At 40.2% G+C, this 13,197-nt stretch overlaps 1 protein-coding gene across 20 annotated transcripts in view; it reads left to right on the top strand.

Moving 5' to 3' along the window:
* Window positions 1-13,197, top strand: part of Dlgap1 (DLG associated protein 1) — an 888,020-nt gene that overhangs the window by 845,110 nt on the left and 29,713 nt on the right. For all 20 annotated transcript variants that reach the window (XM_074070239.1, XM_074070238.1, XM_074070237.1 and 17 more), the window contains one exon: window positions 10,357-10,778. In XM_074070239.1, the coding sequence (XP_073926340.1) occupies window positions 10,357-10,778 (422 nt within the window). The remainder of the gene's footprint in view (window positions 1-10,356; window positions 10,779-13,197) is intronic.

The raw sequence follows: 13,197 nt of genomic DNA, 5'->3' as shown, positions 1-13,197 counted from the left end.
CACTCTGCCTGGGGGTTTCAGTGCTTTCATATGTTCTCCTCCCCCACAGTTCATCTCTCTGTGGGATGAGGAGGCCATTGAAATCACAAAATTCAGGTCTCAGCTTGGGGGGTCTTCCTAGTAGCACACATATGCTGAGATGCAAGTCTCAGTGCTTTAGATCTTGCCCAGCTCTTCATCTTCCTATGTTGGGGGGAAGCTGTGGGAATCATGTGATTCAGTGGGTGTGGGTTTGATAACCTGGCACCTGGCAGATAATACAAGTAGCCAAGAGGCAGGACCTGGAGGCCAAATACTGCACCAACCATAGGCTCATGCTCTGTTTTCTTCCTCAACCCTCAGGCAACAGGACTATTCCTTGCAGGGGTCTGGGGTGGAGGTATCTGCTGACCACTGCACCTTTGGCTTCTGGAGTTCCCAGCTGCTTGAACTTCTGAGGGTCCACATCAGATCTTCTTCCTCTCTACCACCATCTCTTGTGGCCATGTTCCACCCAAACACTAGCAGAGGTTACAAGACTTCCTGAGCCACAATTGCACCTTGTTTTCGAGCCCCCAGAGTAGTCTTAAGTGATATACCCTCTGCCAAGATGGCACCTTGTTATAGCTCTACACAATGAGAGGAGTGACAGAATATCTTTCTTCTCTGAGGCTAGTCTTCCACACACAGGAATCGTCACTCTCTCAATTTACAGGAGGTGTGAATTTATCCTGCAGCTAGACTTGGCAGTCAGTCCCCAGTGTCATCCAACTTACCCTGTAATTGTGTTTTCAGCTTCCCCTCCCCCTCCCAAGAAGCCAGGGATAGAACTTGGAACTGTTCTCTGCTTTTCTCTATTCCTCCATGCTTTTCTGCTCTCCTGCCATGTCTTTTGTGACTCTCACTATTCTTCCTTCCTTTCTCTCTTCAGAATATAGCCTTTCCTTTGTTACCTGCCTCTTCTCATTCAGAGTCAAAACAGGATGGTTCTAGTCTGTCATCTTGTCCCACCCACCACTTTTTTTTCCCTGTAAGTGCTTTATTGAAGTTAATTGACATATAAGAAACTGTACATGTTCAGAGTGCACAATGTGATAAGTTTGGGCATATGTTTGTCAAATATGTATATGTAAATGAAATGAAACCATCACCACTATCAAAATAAAGAATAAATGCATACTCCCCAAAAGTTTCCTTGACAGGCTGGGAGTGTATGTAGCCCAGTAGTAAAGCATGTGCTTTCGTTTCCCTTGGATAAAATCCTAGGAGTGGAATAGTTTCCCAACCTGTTTTGAGGAAATCAATGTGAGTCAATGCCCTGTATAGCTATCCTTATCTCAACCAGCAAAACCCCTTGTTCCTTCCTATTATTGCTTATACTCTCTCTACAACAAAATTAGAGATAAGGGCAAAATAGTTTCTGCTGGGTATTGAGGGGGGGAGCGGGAGGGGGTGGAGTGGGTGGTAAGGGAGGGGATGGGGGCAGGGGGGAGAAGTAAACCAAGCCTTGTATGCACATATGAATAATAAAAGAAAAATGAAAAAAAAAAAAAAAAGCTGGACATCGATCTACCATTTGATCCAGCAATATCACTCTTGGGGATATACCTAAAAGACTGTTACTCCAGAGGCACCTGCACATCCATGTTTATTGCGGCACTATTCACAATAGCCAAGTTATGGAAACAGCCAAGATGCCCCACTACTGACGAATGGATTAAGAAAATGTGGTATCTATACACAATGGAATTCTATGCAGCCATGAAGAAGAACGAAATGTTATCATTCGCTGGTAAATGGATGGAATTGGAGAACATCATTCTGAGTGAGGTTAGCCTGGCCCAAAAGACCAAAAATCGTATGTTCTCCCTCATATGTGGACATTAGATCAAGGGCAAACACAACAAGGGGATTGGACTACGTGCACACGATAAAAGTGAGAGCACACAAGGGAGGGGTGAGGATAGGTAAGACGCCTAAAAAACTAGCTAGCATTTGTTGCCCTTAACGCAGAGAAACTAAAGCAGATACCTTAAAAGCAACTGAGGCCAATAGGAAAAGGGGACCAGGAACTAGAGAAAAGGTTAGATCAAAAAGAATTAACCTAGAAGGTAACACCCACGCACAGGAAATCAATGTGAGTCAACTCCCTGTATAGCTATCCTTATCTCAACCAGCAAAAACCCTTGTTCCTTCCTATTATTGCTTATACTCTCTCTACAACAAAATTAGAAATAAGGGCAAAATAGTTTCTGCTGGGTATTGGGGGGGGAGAGGGAGGGGGTGGAGTGGGTGGTAAGGGAGGGGGTGGGGGCAGGGGGGAGAAATGAACCAAGCCTTGTATGTACATATGAATAATAAAAGAAAAATGAAAAAAAAAAAAAAAAAAGGTGTATGGGAGTTCCAGTTGTTCCATTTTCTTGTCAACAGTTGGTCTGGTCATTTTTTTTTTTTATTTAAAAATGCTTTTGAAGTTCATCCATGTTGTAGCATGTATGATCACTTCATTCCTATTATGAATGTACACATTTTGTTTATTCATTCATCTGTTGATGGGTATTTTGTTTTTTAATGTTTAGCCTATTGTGAATACAGTTGCAAGAGTCCAAGCCTGCAGTGATCCCAAATGCATTGGAGAGTGGAGGAAGCAAACAGAACAAACAACTGCTATGCTGCTAGGACTATTTATGTACAAGTTTTTGTTTGGACAATCATTTTTCATTCTTTTTGATATATATCTATGACTGGAATTACTGAGTTATATGATAATTCTGTGTTTAGTAGTGAAAGCACCAAACTATTCCACAATGGCTGTACTATTTTACATTCCCACTAGCAATATATGAGGGTTCTAATTTCTCCATATTCTGGCTAACAATTGTTCTTTTTCTTTTTTCTTTTTTTTTCCCTTCCCATTATGTTATCTTAGTGGGTGTGAAGTAATATCTCATTGTGGTTTGGATTTGCATTTCCAAAATGAATAATGATGTTGATTACTTTTCATGTGTCAATTGGTCATTTGTATATCACTTTGAGAAATAATTATTTAATTTGCATATCTCCTTGGAGAAATGTCTCTTCAAGTATTTATATATATAATATATATACACATATATATTTACATATATGCACACACACATACATAGCCTATATGTATAATATATATGTACATGTATGTGTGTGTATATGTGTATTTTTTTAAATTTGTTTTTTGTGTGTGTGGTACTGGGGATAGAACCAAGGGCCTCTCACTTGCTAGGCAAATGCTCTGCTACTTGAACTTGAACTGTGCTCCCAGCCCTTTTGTTTTTATTTTGATTTTGAGATAGGGTCTCAATAACTTTGCCAAGACAATCTCACAATCTTCCTGCCTGTGCCTCCTGAGTAGCTGGGATTAGAGGCATACACCACCATATCTGGTCCCTTTGCTGATGTTTTAATTGGATTGTTTGTCTTTTTGTTGTTGAGTGTTCTAAGAATTCATTGTATATTCTGGATAATAGATTGTTATCAAATTTAAATTTTGGAAATATTTTCTTTTGCGGCACAAATGTTTTGAATTTTGAATGAGTCCAGTCATCTATTTTTTTCTTTTGCCTATGTTTTCAGTGTGATGTTTAAGAAATCATTGTGCTAAATCCAAAGTGAAGATTTGCCTCTGTGTATTCTTTTAAGTCTGTGTTAGTCTTAGCTGTTGGATTCAGGCCTTTGACTCATTTTGAGCTAATTTTTGTGTATGATATGAGTTAAAAATCCAATTTCATTCTTTTGAATGTGGTTTTCCAGTTGTCTCATTGATTGAATTTTTTTGGTGGGAGACAGGCCTGGAGTTTGAACTCAGGGCTTTGTGCTTATAAAGCAGTGTGCTCAAAAAGCAGGTGCTCTACCTCTTGAGTCACACCTCTAGTCCATTTTGCTTGGATCATTTTGGAGATGGGGTTGAGAACTATTTTCCTGGGCTGGCCTTAAACCTCGATTCTCCTGATCTCAGCCTCCCAAGTAGCTAGGATTACAGGTGTGAGCCACCATTTCCCGGCTAATTGATTTTTGAATGTTAACCCAACCTTGTATTTCTGTAATAAACTCAATTTTGTCATCCTGAACAATTCTTGAGCCACCCTCCACCCCGACCGACATTTCATAGTTTTCTTGTATGGTGTTTGTGTCTTTGGCTTTAAAATAATACCACCTTTGAGTTAGGAAATACTTTTTAGTATTCAGATTTGTGGAAGATTTTGTGTAAAATTTGTTTTTTGTTTGCTGGTTTTTGTTTTGATTTGATTTTGTTGGTGTTTGTTTCGTTAACATTTTGAGTTCACCAGTGATGCTAGCTGAATCTGGAATTTGCTTTCTGGGGAAACTTTTCTTTGTTTTGAACAGGATCTTGCTATGTAGCCCAGGCTGGTCTTGAACTCATAATTCTCCTGCTTCAGCCTCCTGAGTCCTGGGGTTACAGACCACCACACTTGGATGGATTGTTAAACTTTTTATTTTTCACCAAAATCTTCTCTATTTCCATTTGCACTTCCAAATAAACCAATTTGTGTTTTAAAAAGTCTCCCTTGCCCCCACACATAAAAGTTCATAGTTCCTAACTGGGTGGACAAGAAAGTGGAAAGGTAGCTGTATGTTCTCTTTCAGCACAATGTCAATTACTATAAAAGATCTTTTTTGATTGCAAGTGACTTAAATGTGTAACTATTTGGGCTTTTAGTGATTTGTGCCTTTCAACTAAGCAAGATGTTAAAAAAAAAAAAAAAGAAAAAGAAAGTAAAAATGGAGACAGCATCTTCTGACAGCCCATCCTAGGACACAGACTTGGAAATGCCTTCCCTTCCAACCCAGAAACTTTGGATCCATCACTACTCCTCACTGTTTCCTTAGAGAACTGCATGGCTTAGTACTCACCCTTGAGAATCTCTTCCCTCTACAAAGTTAACACTACCATGACCTAGCTAAGTAGTTCCTTACCCTGCACCTGAGTTTTTAAGGTGTGACCTTCCTGTGTTTCAAATTTCAAAAGCCTGAAACTTGGCCTGACTCCTACTCACCCCATACATTTCTCCTTCCCTTCCTCCCTTTCTCCCTTTCTCCCTTCCTTCCTTCCATTTTGGTCTTTCCTTTCCTCATTCCCTTACTCTCTTTCTTCCTTCCATCTACTTTCCCTACCTCCTCCTTCTTACTTTCTTCCTTCCTTTTTTATATGTTTTTCAAGATAATTTAGTTTGCTTAATTATTATCTATGAGTCAGAAATGACCATCTGACTCATAAAAACTGTGATCTCTATTTAACCAAAAACAAGACACAATAAGAAATTGTTAGTTTGCTGGGTGCTGGTGGCTCACACCTGTAATCCTACCTACTCAGGAGGCCAAGATCAGGAAGATTGTGGTTTGAAGGCAGCCTGGGCAATAGTTCTCGAGACCCTATCTTGAAAAACCTGTCACAAAAAAAGGCTGGTAGAGTGGCTCAAGGTGAAGGCCCTGAGTTTGAGCCCCAGTACCACAGAAAAAGAAAAGGAATTGTTCGTGAGACCTCTGATCACTATGTTAGTTACCTCTGGTCAGTAGCCAAGGAGTTGCTAAGGCAAAGCAATTCCTTCTCAGAGACTTTCAATTCAAGGATGCTTGAATTGAAACTTGGAACCCAGGTTCCTCTAGTGACAGCCCATCAGAGTTATGAGTACCTACCCAACTCTAAAAGGAGATGGGCGAAGAAGCTACCAGACAAACCCATCATCATTATTTTCCATCCTTCCCCTTTCTTTTATTTCACAAATACACTGCCCTTACTTGGAACGGAGAGAATCTTCATATAGGAAACCTTTTTTTTTTTTTTAGCAGCAATGGAGTTTGAACTCAGGGCCTCACACTTGCTAGGCAGATGCTCTACCACTTGAGTCACTTTGTCAACCCAAAACCTATTCTTTTTTTACTTTTTTTGACAGTACGGGATTTAAACTAAGGGCCTCCTGCTTGCTAAGCATGCACTCTGCCACCCGGGCCACTCCCCCACCCCTCTATTTTATTTTACTTAAAGAGATCTTTAGGCAAAAATGAACATGGAAGATTTAAAATAAACAATGGATACTTGGAGTTCTAGGAATCAAACCCAGGGCCTTGCACATGCTAGGCAAGTGCTCAACCATTGAGCCACACCCCCAGCTCACAATGGATTCTTCTTGTGAGACAATTTTAAGGTCAAGATAGAACAGTATTGCGGCATGTGAGGGTGCACATCTGTAATCCTAGCACTCAGGAGGGCAGGAGGGTTTTGAGTTCGAGGATAGCCAGGGCTACATAGAGACTCCTGTCTCAAAATAAAACAAAACACAACAACAATAAAAAGATAGGACAGCAAGTGGGGAATAGGAGAGTTCTCTCTAGCTGGATTTTGAGCAAGGACTGCATTACACCTATGTTCCTCCGTGCCCTGCTCTAATTTAGAAACTGGTCTGACAAGAAAGAGTAAACTTTTAGGGGGAATGTTCATTCTTGATTTCAATCTCTTCATCCCTATCTTTTGATGTTTTATTTTATACAATGAGCCATCTTGGTTTTTCATCAGTTAAAGATTGCTATTTCACAAAATAACCAAGATGGCTGTCCCATTCAGGAGCAGCATTTTCAGATCCCGCAGAAGCCTTGACAGAGGCTTCGTGAAAAATGTCCAAAGGCTCCTGCAAAGAAAGAAAGAAGAGCCTGAGACTAGCATTCGCTGCCTTTGAAAGTAGATTTAGCCCTGAAAAGCAATCATTATGTGAATGAGAGAGATAAAAAGGATCACGGGGGCCAGGGGATTCTGTCATGGAATGTTTGAGTTAGTCTCCATACATAATATACATTTATGGCTTAAGTCTCTCAAGTTGGATTCCTTGCAAGTGCAAAGCACAAATATTATTAAGATGCCCGGTTGGGTGTAGCTCAGTGGTAGAGTGCTTGCTTAGCATGTGTGAGGCAAGGCCCTGGGTTCAATCTCCAGCACTGCAAAAAAAAAGGAAAGAAAAGAAAGTTATAAAGACACAGACTATGCTTAGTTTTTGTTCAGTTATTTTAACTACAGTCCCATAAGTCAGCAGCATGAGAATCAGCCTCTTCCATTTACCACCTGTGTTCACTGTTATCTGCTGTCCTGAAAAGTCAGAGGGAAAGAAAATTCTCTAATCAGAAATAAACTAGGCTCATTGAACGTAACTGTAATGCCAGCACTTGGGAGGCTGCAGCAGGAAGATTGTGAGTTCCAGGCCAGCCTGAGCAACATTTGGAGATCCTGTCTCAAGAAAAGAAATGTAAACTTCTTTCACAACATAAGGCAACAGCAGAAGTGAACACTAAGTGACTTGGGACTGGCTAGAACAGACACGGTATTGTGTTCCATACTGGTTGATCCAGTCTTCCCTTGCACGGTTTTCTGCTCCTGAGGCCAGCATATTGGCCGGCCAGTTTTCAAACTTGTAATCATTACACATTGTGCCTGCAGGGCATGAGGGACCAAAAAGAAGCTTCAAGACTGAAAATTGTGGGTTTGTAAACAGCAAGCCACTGGGTTCAGCTTTTAGGTTTACAATCCTTGGCCAAGAACTGATCAATTCTTTTTAAAAATACAGAAATCAATCTTAAGTAACCCTCTTCTGTGTTCCTGTCAAAATGTTAAAACAATAATAACAACTTGATTGAGCCTTCCTCCCAGAGGGACTTTGCACATGAATGACATGAAACAGTTTTGTGGAGCAGAACATTCTTTGAAAGCTCGGGGTGGAAGAAATCACTTGCTTAGGGGACTTAATTGATAGAAAGGAGCAGCTTGGACAGAGCTGCCTGAGTTCAAAGGCACCGCTTTTAATCCCAAACCATTTTAATTTTACTTAACTTTTATTTCTTTCTGGGTGACTAAACTGTAAACTTCTATTAATCTATTGCCAAGTAATTTTTCTTAAGAAGGTGGACACATTACAAGAGCCACAGCCAGGAGACAACTCTGAGGAATGCTGGTAGCACAGTTGTGTGTAGATCAAAACAGAGTCACGGGGAAGTAGGCCATTCTGTTTTCTGTGTGGAACAGATTTTGTGTTGGCAAGTGTGCGCCAATGGAAAACACTCAGGGACCAGGCTTCGTGTAAGTCTGGAAATGTAACGCCTCTGGCAGTACATGGTCTCGGAGTGAAGCCTAATGTTTTTGTACTTAGGATTTTGTGTTAGTAGAACAGCCAAAATGTCAACTGTTGCAGGAGAGGCATCCAAGTCACACACATGCAGCTGGAGAGAAAGCGCAGCTTCAGGAGATGACATTTCATATTTTGGGGATGAATGGGAAGAATGCAGAAACTGCTTACAGCCGCCAAGAAACGAGTGTTTGTTGGAAGAAGCATTTTAACAAAATTGTTCTTCCTTTCTTTGCTAATTCAAGTGACTTTTACCATTGTTTTTAGACTTTCACACAGTGTAATGTTTTTTCTTTTAATTTTTTATTTTCTTTGGCCCCCTTGATTCCTGAAGAACTTACAAAAGTGAGGGGTGGGGTGGGGAATATAGCTCCACAGTAGAGTGCTTGCCTGGCGTGTGTAAGGCCCTGGGTTGGATCCCCAGCACTGCAAGAAAACAAAATGCTTCTTCCCTGGAGAAGTAGGAGTGACCAAGTCTAATGCTGACAACAGATGCAATTTCTTGAAAATAGCAAATGGTGAGATGGGCTGGCATTTGCTGGTCTGTGTTCATAAAATGCATGGCCATGTAATCATTTTGACCTTCCTCATAACTAATTCTGATCAATATTGTAGTCACCTTTTTTCTTGGCATTAATTCTCTCAGAGAAAAAAACAGATTTATTGGGATAATTATACTGTCTCCAGTCTTCCTAAGTCTTGCAACTACCTGCCTGTATTCTTCTTGCCTTTTTTTATTTTGATGGTCTAGAGTTTTAGGGTTTTGATTGCCTTTGATAGTCAATCACTTATTATTTTGGAAGAAAAATTGTGGAAAAGGAAATTAAAGACACATGGAGGGGATTAATAGACAACTCTAGAACTGTAAGCTGATTTTTACCTCAAAAGATTTAAACCAAACTACAATGAGGACTTACAGGACTAAATGGCAAATTCTTGGAATCTCTAGGAAAGAGATTTCATTTCAGTGGGAACCTAGTACATCTTTATTTTATTTTATTTTATTTTATTTTGTGGGACTGAGGTTAAACTCGGGGCTTTGAGCTTACAAAGCAGGCACTCTACTGCTTGAGCCAAATCTCCAGTCCATTTTACTCTGATTATTTTGGAGATGGGGTCTTGTGAACTATTTGACGAGGCTGGCCTTAAGTCTCTATCCCCACATTCTCAGCCTCCCAAGTAGCTAGGATTACAGGCGTGAGCCACCAGTGCCTGGCCTAATGCAACTTTAGTTTGCTTTCAGAACGTTCCACTTGGTAAAAAGCTGCCCCTGGAAAAATGCAGGATTTATGATGGTCTTGGTCCAGGAGTGGTTGTGGTTTCTCCCATTTCTAAGCAAATTATTCAGACTAAGATGTAATTGAATTGTTTCCTCACCTACCACCAACCTGAATTTCAGGATTTAAGCCATCCTAGACTTGGGGAAGAAGTTGGACACTCACGTTGTATTGACCTTCTTAGCTCTACACTTTTCCCTGCTTGTAAAATTGTTCTAGATATGATTGAGTAGTCCATATTTAACTAAAATGACAGCTTTGTGTTCATTACATTAGATCTATGGCAATTAACATGCTTTCGTCAAGTGTCTGCCAAACCCCTTCTCCACTAAATACACGGAGAAGATGAAACCCCCCACCCCCACACACATTATCACATTCACTGACAAGAGTAGAATATAATATGACTTTAAGAAATATCCTTGAGGTCAGGTGCCAGTGGCTCATGCCTGTAATCCTAGCTACTCAGGAGGCAGAGGTCAGGAAGATCACACTTCAAAAACAGCCCAGGCAAATAGTTTGGGAGACCCTATTTTGAGAACACCTATCACAAAAAAAAAAAAAAAGGTTGGTGGAGTGGCTCAAATCAAGCCCTAGTACTGCAAAAGAAGAAAGAAAGAAAAGAAATATTCTTGAGGCTGGGTGATGGTGGTCCACATCTTTAATTCCAGCTAGAAGGATTATAGGGAAGTGGAAGCAGAGAATTGGGAGTTCAAGGACAGCTAGAGCAAAGTTAGCCAGACTCTATCTCAGAAGCCAAATAGAGACAAAAGGGCTCTGGTTTTTGCTCAAGTGGTAGAACACTTGCCTAGTATCCACAAGACTGCCAAAAAAAAAAAAAAAACCCAAAAGAGAGAGAGAGAAAAGGAAGAAGGAAAAAGAGAAAGAACAAGAAATATACTTAAAAACTAAAAACCTCCTTTCTCTATTCTCCCAAGCTTCCGCAGGTTCACACGATCCAACAGTGTGACAACAGCAGTACAGGCTGACCTGGACTTCCATGATAATCTGGAAAATTCCCTGGAATCTATAGAGGACAATTCTTGTCCCGGCCCAATGGCCAGACAGTTCTCCCGAGATGCCAGCACCTCCACAGTCAGCATTCAGGGCTCAGGAAACCATTACCACGCCTGCGCAGCCGACGATGACTTTGACGCGGATTTTGACCCCTCTATCCTGCCTCCTCCGGACCCCTGGATTGACTCTATCACAGAAGACCCACTGGAGGCCGTGCAAAGGTCTGTGTGCCACCGGGATGGTCACTGGTTTCTGAAGCTTCTTCAAGCAGAACGAGACCGAATGGAAGGGTGGTGTCAACAGATGGAGCGAGAAGAGCGGGAAAACAACCTACCGGAAGACAGTAAGTAATGCCACCATGCATGTCTGAACCCCATGACTTGGGTCATGGTCATTTTGCATTTGTTGGCTTTTCTTTCCTGCCAGCTTCTCTTGCTATTTCCCATCCCAAACCAGAACATGTGGAAGAGCTAGGCAATTCCAGCTGAAAGTCCAGAAGCTCCTGCACTGTACAATGAAAAGAAAGGCAATGGGCAGGTATCACACCTTCTAGCTCTAGATCTGTGACTTCTTCTTCTTCTCTGAAAAACACCAAGCTGAACATGGAGGTGGTACATTCTCTATCATGTTCCCTTCCCAAAGATGATCTTAAAACGCTATTGATTCTTAAGGGATTGAAAATAATTCTAAGCTGGGCACTAGTGGCTCACCCTTGTGAGCTACTCAGGAGGCAGAAATTAGGATGATTGTGGTTCAAGGCTAGCCCAGGCAAATAGTTCTCAAGACTCAATCTCAAAAATACCCAACACACACACACACACACACACACACACACTAAGGGCTGGCAGAGTGGCTGAAGTGGTAGAACACCTGCCTAGCAAGGATGAAACCCTGAGTTCAAACTCTAGTACCACCAAAAAGAAAAAGAAAAGAATTCCAACTACCTTCAAGGTCTATATGTGCATTGGCCATTTAAACATTTTCAGATTTATTGTTCTCATTAATATACAATATTAAAACAAGCCAAATGTATAGGCCAGTACAAACCCATGATTTTGGCATTTTTAAGCCTGTTTAGCATTCACTTTCTTTCAAATTTTAGGGAAGCAAACCTTCAGCTACTAAAGTAATTAATACAAATTCCAATTTAATAGGTTAACATAACTGTTTTTTGTATGCCATTATTTTCAAACTTGACCTTTTAACAACAATTCCTATTGTTAAGAGAAAATTACAACAAATCTAGTTTTGCAGCTTTGAACAGGTTTTATCTGTGATTTAGAATAGAGCTGCAATCTAGACCAAAAATAGTTCAGAATGCTTTGCCCCACTGCATGGACAGTTACATTTATGAATAGAGAAGAGGAAGTGACTTACAGATAAAGAAAGGGAAGTACATAGGCAGATTGATTACAACTTATTTGAACATGGTTTGAACAGTTGAGTGCTTTTGATTGGCTGAGACTCAGCTACTTGTTACACAGTAGGTTACACCCTGTTTGCATGTTGTTAGGTTACAATTCACTATGTACAGAGAAACCTTCAGGCCAAACTTAAAATATGTTTCAAGGTAGTTTTAGGCCAAACTTGCTTCACTTTAATACTATGAACAACTGACAAAGAAAAATTACCAAATTATCTCAATTCTGAAGCACATTTTATACATTTGCAATAATTCTGAAAGTGAGTCATGGTTTGTAATCATTGCATATTTAATATTACATGTTTATTTTCTTCTGAAAAACTATTATTAAATTAGCAGTAGATCCTCCAGCTGGTCGGCTTTGTTTTAGAGCCATGTTTTATTTATTTATTTTCCTTTTTTATTATCATAATATTGTACTGGGATTACATTGTGACATTTACAAAAGTTCTTACAATATATTGTAGTTGAATTCACCCCAGCTGATGTTTTTGAATCAAAGAAACTTAGTGGTAGGTGTGACGCCTTCTTCCTTTCTATGCAGGAACCACATAGAAGAATGTTGTCATGGTGTAGTTTTTAGACTTGCTTTTTAAATAACCATTTAACTTTTTTTGTCATGAACATATTGAAAACATGCATAAAAATACAGCGTTTCATGTAATGACTCCTTACTTAATGTAATGAATCTGCATACACTCATCACCAAGTTCAACAAAACTGGCCAGTTTTATTTTCTTATCTTCACCCATTTATTGTTATTTTTGCCAGAGTATTTTAGAGAAAATCCAAGGTATCATGTCACTTCACTACATAGCTCACAACAATAAAGGACATTTACTAAACATAGTCAGGCATTATCATCCCTAGCAATAATTTCCTTTGGGGGGATCTCACTACATTGCTCAGGCTGGCCCCCAATTCCTGGACCCAAATGATCTTCCTGCCTTAGTCTCCTGAGTAGCTGGGACTTCAGGCACCCATGACGATACCCAGCTCACAATAACTTCTTAATAATTACATCTAGCATCTGCTGTAAATCATGTCAGATAGATGCACTAAATGCACCAAACCAGCTATGTCAAGGAGCAGTGGTTCTTCCATAGGGAAATAGCGTTTTTATGAAAACAGTACATCCACTCTCATTTATAACTCTTCTTCCGTCGTCCTCCTGCTTGAATTCTATCAAATGACTCCTCACTTATTTCTTGCCTTAATGAACAAGGGAGAAAACTCATACATGGATTTCTGTGAAGTTACTTTTGCTCTTTCATCTTACAAGTGCAAACATCTTGGCCATGGAAAAGCAAATGGCCTTGACATTGACCCCTAACCTCTA

This window comes from Castor canadensis, chromosome 4 (genome assembly GCF_047511655.1).
Source record: "Castor canadensis chromosome 4, mCasCan1.hap1v2, whole genome shotgun sequence".
NCBI classification, from domain to species: Eukaryota; Metazoa; Chordata; class Mammalia; order Rodentia; family Castoridae; genus Castor; species Castor canadensis.
Note: the sequence above shows the minus strand (reverse complement) of the source record. Positions and strands in the feature narration are given on the sequence as shown.